Genomic DNA, 10308 nt, shown 5'->3' with positions numbered 1-10308 from the left:
GGGGTCTGTGGTAGGGCTCCCAATTCCTGCTTTCACACAAACAGATGGAGCGCTGCGAATAACTCAGGCTTGCTGCACACTTGATCTGTGCGGGTTTTGCTCAGTTACCTTCTCTGTCTTTTTGCTGCCCTGCTGACAGAGCTGCTGGCCCCAGACCAAACCTTCAGAGCACTCAGCCTGCCAAACTTGGGTGCCCTGTCTTGCTTTGGCCGTGAGCTTTTGGTTGTTTGAGACCATTGAGTTGGCTTGAGTAGGAGAGGTTTTGCCTATTTCTCAGCTTTTGCTAGGTGTCTGTAAAATAGATGAAGCTCAGTTGATAACATACCTTGGTCAGCTGAAAAAAGGTGTTTTTTTTGCAGTTACATTCACTTGTTTAGCTGGCTGGCACAAAGAAGTTTTGTGTTAGCAGAGCTGGTGATGACACTTCTCTCTCCCTGCCTAGATCGAGCGGTTGGAAGTCAGCAGCCTCGCCCAGACCTCCAGCGCTGTGGCCTCCAGCACTGATGGCAGCATCAATGCAGACTCTGTCGATGGGACCCCAGATCCTCAGCGTACGAAAGTGGCCATCACACACCTGCAGCAGAAGATACTGAAGTTGACCGAGCAGATCAAAATTGAACAAACAGCCCGAGATGACAACGTGGCAGAGTACCTGAAGCTGGCCAACAATGCAGACAAGCAGCAGAGCGCCCGCATTAAGCAAGTGTTTGAGAAGAAAAACCAGAAGTCGGCCCAGACCATCTTGCAGCTGCAGAAGAAACTAGAACACTACCATCGAAAGCTGCGAGAAATTGAACAGAATGGGATCCCTCGGCAGCCAAAGGATGTCTTCAGGGATATGCACCAGGGTTTGAAAGATGTGGGAGCAAAAGTCACTGGCTTCAGTGAGGGAGTTGTAGACAGTGTAAAAGGTGGGCTTTCCAGTTTCTCCCAAGCCACGCATTCAGCAGCAGGAGCTGTGGTTTCCAAACCCCGGGAGATTGCCTCCCTCATACGGAACAAGTTTGGGAGTGCAGACAACATTGCTAATCTGAAAGACTCCTTAGAAGAAGGCCAGGAAGATGGGACAGGAGGGAAGGCTCTAGGTGTTATTCAGAACTTTCAGTCAAGCCCAAAATATGGCAGTGAAGAGGACTGCTCCAGTGCCACATCGGGCTCCGTGGGAGCCAACAGCACAACAGGGGGCCCTGTGGGAGCTTCCAGCTCCAAAACAAACACTCTGGATATGCAGAGCTCAGGGTTTGATGCAATACTGCATGAAATTCAAGAAATTCGAGAGACACAGGCAAGACTGGAAGAATCATTTGAGGACCTTAAGGTTCGCTATCAGAGGGATTACTCATTAATAATGCAGACTCTGCAGGAGGAGCGGTACAGGTAGGTACCTTTGTACTTTGTTTTGGTAATAATTGCTGTGAGGTGCAGAGCACCAGCATCCAGGGAACAGCCTACTCCCCAGGCTGTTCCCAGCAGCCTCATTCAGAGGGGAAGTTTGGTGGTCTCAGGATTTTGCTCTCCCAGCTCTGCCTTTTATCGTTACTTTGCAGCTCATCTCCCTTTCTGTGCAAGAAGTAGCAAGGAAAAAGGTTATTTCACACTCAGATCCATATCTACCAGAGAAAGAAATATCTAGCTTTCTTAGAGTTCTCCAAAAATACATGATCTTGCCCATATGCCAAAATTGGGATATCCCATTCCCTTTTCTGCTCAGCCCTACAGTGGCAGGGCTTAATGAAATTTAGTTATGTTAAATGTCAGATGCTGGCAGTGCTCTTGTTGTGGAGGTCATGGGGCTCTGGAAATGGGGTATCCATGTTTCCATCAGCCTTCCCCTCCCTGGAAGAAATGGAAAGTGGAGGAATTGCTACAGTGCTGCCAGTCCTGGATCAGGTCACAGGGGAGAGGTGACAGTGATGTCAGGGAGGCAGCTTGGTGACATGGCATGGCAGTTCCTCCAACCCTAAGACTTCCCCCACTACCCCCTGGAGAGGTGTTGGGGGAATGCTTTCCCACCCCCTTCTGTGCTGGGGTAGGGAGCTCTCAGCAGCTTGCCCGTGCTGTCCAGCAGAATGTCTTGTGTCCCCACCACGCGCTGGGGGCAAGGGCTCCTCCCCAGGCTTCCCCTCTGCAGCTGCGCAGCCTAAATCAATGTGATGATTAAACCGTGTTTTTTTAACTTTGCATAACAAATGCAAGGGGACCAACTCCTCGTTCTGATGGAGGGCAGCAGACTTCTTAATGAGGTTGCCTGTGGCCTTGTTGCTTTGGCCAGGCTGTGAAGCACAACCCATGAGGCTGCTGGGTGTGGAGACAGGCTTTCTGAAGCAGCATCTGCCACTTGCTGCCTGGATTTGCTCAGTAGGACATGGGGTTGCCCTACAGCTCTTTAGACATGCTGGTGCCAGATGATTGGGAAAACATTTGAAAAGCCTTAGCTTGCTAGGATCTTGTGGAGACAGCAAGCTTTCTGTGTGCTCTGCAAAGCCTGGGTGGACAAAGCCAGACCAACACCGCTTTCTAATCCTACTTTGCAACAATCAGCAATTTGACTGAAACCAGCACCCAGCACAGCAACTTTGGTTCCTAGTGCCTCATTGTCATGAAGCCATGTAACAAAGTGATGTAGTCTGGCCTTCTGCTCCCTAGCAGAGCAGGGTCCCGTTGTCTGTGGCTGTGTAAGTTGTTGTTCCGCCCATACAGCAGCAGCCATTCATAGCAGGAGGCTGTATGCTGCACAGTACAGCCTGAAAGTACAATGGAAGACCTTGGGCACTCGTGTGTGTTGTCAGCTAAACTGGCTAGTTATTCCCTGAAGCCCTTCAGCAAGGTTGACACAGGTCCTTGTACCAGTGCAGTATGAGATCATATCTGTTGTGTGCTGTTAGCCGTGACTGAGTGCTCCCTTGAGAGTCCAGAGCCTCACCACTAGCCAAGGCAGCCTGCAGTGACAAGCTTCCGGGAGAATCTGTATGTAGCTTATAAATGCTTAAAAATGTGTAATTTAGATCTGCCATTTGGAATGTTTATGCAAATTCACTAATGACCTTTAAAATGAACCAGTTAAACCACATAAATGTCCTTAGCTCTACAGGATGTCAGAGGTGAGCAAGGAGCTGCACAATCCACAGGCAGCTCATGGGTTAATCACAGTGGGACTAGTACCTTAGTGTGCAAACCTACATTCATGTTTGATAGCTTCTGTATTTTAAAACATGAAGATAAAACCCAGCATCACCCTGCGAGCTGGAAGGTTATGTGACGTGTCCGAGGGCAGAGAGGGCTGGTGCTTGTTCCTCTGGCTCTGTCCTCAGCTCCCTTCAGAAAAAGGGAAAAGATGGGAATGAGGTTGTGGTTTGAAGCTGGGAGGCTGGGGATTCAAAATTAATCATAACTGGCTTTAAAAGCTATAAATACCTCCTAACACTGCTCTATTTCTGGGAAGCTTTCAAAAACAAGCACCGAGTTCATTTAAAGCTTAAAAAAGAAGTATTTTGGAGCAGCCTGTGCTCACGGGGCAGCACTGAGTGCTGGTGTTGGATCTGGAAGCTGGAACAAAGCGTGAGCCGTGGCATTTTCTTTGTCCATCTGCCCTTTTTCAGATGTTCTACTTTTTTGCAAGTTCTGATGTCTTTTCCTTGTGTGTTTATGCAGTTTCTGCTTATCAGCCATAGCTGGCCTTGCAGGTTTTCCGTGTCGTCTTTCATCTCCTCCCTCCCCTTGCCTGTCAGCCCGCCCGGCTGCCAGCTTGGAACCAGCTGCAGGGCTGGCACCTGCTGGTGCAGTTGCTCCAGCTCTCCCACCCTGGTGCTGCCCGGTGCAGGGTGGGCTGTGCTGGCAGCACGTCCCAGCCCCGAGCCTCGTGTGGCTCCACTGGGGCTGAGTCGTGGAGGAAGGAAGATCCTTGGCCCTCATTGTGTTTCTGCCGCACCGGGAGCGGGTGCTGGAATCGCTGGTTGCTTATCTCATCGGTTGGAAGGTGGCGTTGTTTACTGATAGGAGCAGGGACTTTCTGTGCTATTGAGACTGAAATAAAGTTCCTGTTGAGTATTTTCATCTTGCGTGTCCCTTTAGGAACCTGTTTGTACGCGGTGAAATCATGAACTCACATACTTGGAGCATGGCCAGTCTGGGAGTTTGAGTTTCTTCCCAAGCCCAGCACCCTTGGAAAGGGCACTGAGGTCTCCCACACTCCTGTCAGGAGAAATTAGTCAGCCAAGGTGCTAGATGCCCGTGCTTTCATTTATCTGATTTTTGCTGTAGTCTAATTGTTGTGCTTCAGTCTGTTCTCAAGATTTATTTAAAAATAGATCAAAGGTGCTAAACCTTTGAGGTCTAGAAGGGTTGAAGAGGCCTCTCTGGAGTGTGGCTGGGCAGTGCAGGCAGCATGTTGGGTCAGACAGGTCCTCACCCTCTGTGAAAGCACCAAAATGTCCCTGCAAAGCTGTCATCCTCTGCCAGGGGAGGTTTGGAGCTGAAAGCACAGTGTGGTGTGGGCACTGACAGCAGCTCATGCCACCTTGGCAGCAAGCTCTGTCCCTCATCTACCGTTTAGATAGAAGATTTGGGTGTGTTGCAGATAATGCTGCTATTACGTGTTACTCTGCTATTGAAAGCAGTGTTTAGTAGCATGAAAAGTGTATTTGAATTAAAAGATCAAATGAGATTCTGTATGACTCAGCTGTAAAAAATAAGATCCATCTTGAGAGATGCTTGAAGAGAGGTGTTGAACTCTGCACAGTGCACTGCACAGATCTGTTAGGATCTGTTTGGTCAGTTTCTTCACTCACCAGAGCACTTACCGAGTGTTGATGTGTCTTTGTCATCCCATCTCTTACTTACAATACACTGTATTAGCCATATATTTTGCAGCTATTACTTTAAAATGCCTTTAAGCTGTTAAAAAGATGAGATGGTCATAATTGTGCTTCTTAGCCTTCTTCAGATCAGTTCCCAGGTTCCCAAGCAGTGAGCCTCAGAAAACGTGTGGCATGGCTTGTTTGAAAGCTGTGTCCCCATGGCCCGAGGCTTAGCCCCAGCAGTGCACCAGCAGCAGTGTCTGCCACCAGCAGCTGGGGATGGTGCTCCTGGCAGGCACCACTGGCCTCCTGCACAGGAGAGTTTCCCTGCCGGAGCTTGTTAATCTAGAGGATAATAATTTTAAGAGAAAACTTCACATTTTAGCTAGTGAAAAAATTATTCTTGGACTCTAATGAGGAATTTTCCAAACCTGAAATAAAGTGGGGTTTGATCATTCAGGGCACTGCTGTGTTCACAGACCAGTTTAGTGCCTGTTGCAGAGGTGCTGGTGCTCACATGGTAGAGGGAAGTGTGAGTTTCATCTGAACCCTCTTGTGTCCTATCCCTTTTTTATTTCTGTAATGCCTCTGAGTTAAATGAGATCCATCCTTCAATAGGAAAACCCTGGACCTGTAAGTTACAGGAACCCCTCTTGGCTTTTCAGATGTGAACATCAGTAGAAAACAGCAGAAAAAAACCCACTTTTCTAAACTAGGTAATGGGGCAAGGAGTGAAAAGGAGATGGATGAAGGAAGTGTAATTTTAAAAATAATTCTGGGTTGGTTTTTTTTTTTTTGTTGTGTTTTTTTTAAAACAACCCAGTTCCAGCAGTTGCCTGACACGCCAGTTTTCTGAAAATGCAGGTGATTCTTGGATGCAACTGCAAAAGCTCTGGAGCTGAGCAGGAAAATTAAGTGTGGTTCAGGAATAAACCAGTAGTCCTGCATTCAGGGCAGTGAGGACTGGAGCCAACCCTTTTGCTAATCGTGTTATGCTTAACTATACAGATTTGCAGGGTTTCCTTATGTTTCCTGTAGATTGAGGTAGTTTTGAAGTTACTAAAATACCATTGTTTCTTGTCAGAGAACAGGGTTTAAGCTGCCTGGCAACAGACATTTTATGAAGGGCGTTAATGTGAGAGGAGGTTAAAAGCCATAATCATATTTTCAGAAATGCTTAAGTCTTTTTTTTATGTAACAAACTCACTGGAGAATGTTGTAATTTATTAACAAACTGAATTTGTTTCAAGTAATTGATGCTGCCTTTGGGAGTCAGAGTGGGTTTAGTTGTGATTTCTTGGTTGTTGGCAAGCTGTTGTTTTTTTAGGTTGGGTGGGAACAAATGACAGTATTAATTATCTGGGCTCCTTCTTCATTAGCCAGTCTCCACATGACTGTTCCCTTGCTTGCAGCTTGTTGTTCTTGGGAAACCAGTTCTCCTCTGTGTCCTGCCTGGGCTGCATGGCTGTGTGGCACCTTTTGGGGCTGACCTGTGTCAGCCAGGGCTTGCCTTTGTGTCTCACTATTGGCTGACCACGTTTCACTGCTGGAAGTTGTCTTGCTGTGTCTGACTCCTTCTTAGTTTACAGCAACTTTGCATTGGGAATATAAAATGAAAATTCTCCTCAGACTTTTCAGGCTAGCTTGTGCCTACAGTTTGTGAATATCTAGCTTGGGAAGCACCACAAATCTTGGGGGAGTGAGAGGAAAGAAGCAGGATTTTTGCCTCAGTTTTAGAACTTGTAATTAAATTCTTCATTCTAGATATTGTTTATTCATTTTATTAGTGTGTATATAAACTAAATTCAGATGGAGTCTAAGGGGAACTGGAATTAACCAAGGAATTATCTCTGTGCTGGATTCATTGAAAATTTCTCAGTTATTAGTATCAGGGGTCAGATGATAAGACCTATACAATAAGCTTTTTCCATTCTGCTGCTATGAGAAGACAGTGAAAAAAATCCAGTGGCCACAGTAGCTGTACCCAGACCTGCTTTTCCTTGGAGCTGCTGCTTCTAGGAACCAAGGACAAGAAACCATCAGGAAGTGGTAGAGGAGGGTGATATGGAAGGTGCCCAGGTCCTGACCCCCTTGAGCCCTGGCCTGGCTCTCTGTGTTTACCTTTTGGAAGTAACAGAAGCATTTGCCTGATTTTAAAAGGCTATTGAAGCATGAGTTACTTGTAAAGTTGGACTTGAAACTCCAGAAATTAAGTGCTACATACAAATGCAAGGTGTCCCTAATGCACCTTGAAAGTGCTAAAGTAACATTGTGGAGCTGTCATTGCAGTCAATTTAAAATTCCCTCAATGAGAAACAAAACTGTGTCTTTCAGAAGTACTGTAACTTTTTTGGGCAGCCCTCTGTCTCCAGACTGCTCCAAGTCCATTCATCAGTAGCAAACTGAAAAATAAACCTGCAGGTTAATGAGTCATGTGCCCTTCCTATAAGTAATATGATGATCTGTGCTAATTAAACTGAATCATTTATGAGCAATAAAGAAGTAAGTCAGAGATGTCTGTGTGACTCGCATGTAAAGATCAGACAGGACCATCGTATTCTCTGAGGCATCAGTCATGTTTAATTCTTGTGTCATTTTTATGCCTGTTACTGTTGCGTGTAGATGAAAATGAGCTTGTGTTACTAGAAGGAAACTGTTCAGTGTAAACAAAAGCTTGGGGAACAACTTACTGTATTCTAATTCTTTCCTTTAATTCTTGCATCACTTGACAGTTGTCATTTAACCACTATGTATTTTTCCCCAGGATAGAAGGAGGATGAACGTTACCTTACCTGGTAGAATTTCCATGATTCCCAGTGAGAGGGCCCTGCACTGTAGTGTGTCTGTGTCACCACTGAGGGAGCCTCCCTAGTTTCAGTAAAAAGTCTGTGATGTTCCTTGCTCGGTTGTTACTGGTGCCATTTTTCAGTCCACTTCTCACTAAAGCTCCTGTACCATGTCTGTCATTTCTAGATGTGAAAGACTGGAAGAGCAGCTCAATGACCTGACTGAGCTCCACCAGAACGAGATCCTCAATTTGAAGCAGGAGCTGGCCAGCATGGAGGAGAAGATCGCCTACCAGTCTTATGAGCGAGCCCGGGACATCCAGGTGGGTGACAGACAGGGACTCTCCAGTCCTGTTTTCCACCTGCCCTTCTGTAACTCAGTCTCTTCTGAAATACTCATGTCGTTCAATATTTGGTTTTAATCCTTGTAGCTTTATTGCTAAACTGCAGTTTGGTGATTTCTGAAAGGGCCTTTGTTCCACCTCTGCCCCTCACATGTCTCCAGGAAACTCCTGTGGGGAGGAAGGGCCGTGTCTGCAGGTTCCTCTGCAGAGGGTCCTGCCCCTCGCTCCGCAGCAGAGCTTGCAGAGGAGCTGTGGCAAAGTGGAGGTCTGCATCTCCTTTCTGTACAGGGCTTTGCAGGGTAGTAGAAACAACTGGGCCCTGACCCGAGCACTTTTTTTTACAGTAGCATTCCCAGTAAACTGACCCTAGGGTGTGTTTCTGTGTCACTAATTTTAGAGCAATGATCACATATGTCTAAGGAAAAACTGCTTTGTGTACCACTGCCTGGAGTCAGCAAACTGTTCTTTTTGTTGATTTTGCCCAAATAAGGAGGTGTTTTAGAAGACAAGTTTCTTTCCTTATGTAAAAGACCAAAGCTATGGAAATAGACATAGTTGGAGGGCCTTCCACAGAGCAAGAGACCTGGGGAATGACCTGAGCAGCCATTAAACCTTACAAAGAAAGGCTTGTTGAGAAATGGGTCCATCGTCCATTTTAAATCCTTGTGCCAGTTTTAGCAGGCATCTCAGTTTCGATTGCTGACGTGGAGATATTTATAGTGTAAGCAGGGAACTGTAGGTCAAAGTTCTCCCTCTTTCCTCCCCCCAAAGAGCCTCTGCCAGGTGATTTCCTCTGGACACTGAGCAAGCTGTGCTTTTGGCACAGTTGGAGACCCATCTGCAAGCCCTGCTGAGCCCGTGTCCCTGCAGGTTGCTTACTGCTAGAGGGGCTGATCAGTTTGCCCCATGGTTTCAGGGACTGTAACTGCAGAGAAGCCCTCACATTTCATTAACCTCCACAGACATGATGCAATGACAGAGAAATGTAACAGGTGACAATGACCTTTAAGTTAAGGTTAAAATAAATAGGTGTCTGTGGACAGTGGTGCCATGGCCTCTGACAGAGTAAACAGGAGGTCCTCCCTTGGGGAAATGTTACAATATTCAGCTTTTGTTCTCCTCTCTAATTTCATACAGCAGGAAGACCAAAGGCTGAAGACTTGAAGTGGGGATTTTTCAGTAGCTTTTTAAATCCTCCTTTTATAATTCAGAGCTTTTAATGTAAACTTGCAAGTTGGCAGCAAAGGGCAGTGCCTAATTAACGAGGGGCTCCTTGCCCTCAGCCACGTGGAATGGCAAGGTCTGACATGGGTGTGGTGACTGATGTCCTGCAGAGGTGCGTGGGGCATGAGACAGGTGGCCCTGGCCTGGCCCAGGTGGTGAGATGAGAGTGGTGGGCTGTCCATGGCTGGGGCACCCCAGGTGCTGGCAGCCCAGCGCTGTGTTCTCGCTCACAGGAGGCACTGGAAGCCTGCCAGACCCGCATCTCCAAGATGGAGCTGCAGCAGCAGCAGCAGCAAGTGGTGCAGCTGGAGGGGCTGGAAAACGCCACGGCCAGGAACCTTCTGGGAAAGTTCATCAACATCCTCCTGGCTGTCATGGCTGTTCTCCTTGTCTTCGTCTCCACTGTGGCCAACTGCGTGGTGCCCCTCATGAAGACTCGCAACAGGACGTTCAGCACTTTATTTCTCGTGGTTTTCATTGCCTTTTTGTGGAAGCACTGGGACGCCATCACCGGCTACTTGGAACGGTTCTTGTCTCCCCCCAGATGATGGTGGCAGGACCTGGCTGCATCCTCCTCCTCCCGGCACTCTCGGTGAGCAAGCGTGGCAAAGATTAGTCAGCAGCTACTCTGCTGAAGTTTTAAAGTGTCCGAGTGAATTTGTTTACATTTAGAATAATGTTTTTTCTCTGCGAGATGCATTGCAATAGTATTTTTTAGATTTTATTCAAGAACTCTTTTTTGGCGAGAATCCTGGATAATTTTTATGTAGCATGGTTCTCTTTGGATGCAAATCTTAAGATTCTCTGAAGTGTACAAAAGAAATAAATAAAATGCAGAAATTTGGAGCATACCAATGGGCAATTTAAATTGTGGCTTGAACTACTGTACTAAACCTGTCAGGAAGAAGAGAACATGGTTAGCTTGAGAGGAGCAAAGCTAAATCTAGTGCACAGCCTTGAGTGATGGTACCACAGCAAACCTGTAACACTAAACTTTTACTGTGAAGTCTGCTCACATTCCATGTCCAAATGTATGCATTCAGAGTGGTTTCTTTCCTTAACAAGAGAACAACAACAACTTGTGGATCTCTTCCCCAGCCCGGCGTCTGGGTTCGCCGTTTGTGCTAACCTGATTTACGGTAACTTTCTATAAGGCTG

At 46.8% G+C, this 10308-nt stretch overlaps 1 protein-coding gene across 2 annotated transcripts in view; it reads left to right on the top strand.

The window, feature by feature from the left end:
* The window catches only part of TMCC1 (transmembrane and coiled-coil domain family 1), a 66534-nt gene extending 56557 nt beyond the window's left edge, over window positions 1–9977 (top strand). For both annotated transcript variants that reach the window (XM_010003362.1, XM_010003361.1), the window contains exons 2-4: window positions 443–1377; window positions 7770–7905; window positions 9384–9977. In XM_010003362.1, the coding sequence (XP_010001664.1) occupies window positions 443–1377; window positions 7770–7905; window positions 9384–9698 (1386 nt within the window). In that variant the 3' untranslated portion in view covers window positions 9699–9977. The remainder of the gene's footprint in view (window positions 1–442; window positions 1378–7769; window positions 7906–9383) is intronic.
* The last annotated feature ends 331 nt before the right edge of the window (window positions 9978–10308 follow it).

The sequence above is a fragment of the Chaetura pelagica genome, unplaced genomic scaffold, assembly GCF_000747805.2.
Source record: "Chaetura pelagica isolate M959 unplaced genomic scaffold, ChaPel_1.0 scaffold328, whole genome shotgun sequence".
NCBI lineage: Eukaryota > Metazoa > Chordata > Aves > Apodiformes > Apodidae > Chaetura > Chaetura pelagica.
This window is presented reverse-complemented; position numbering and strand designations above follow the sequence as displayed.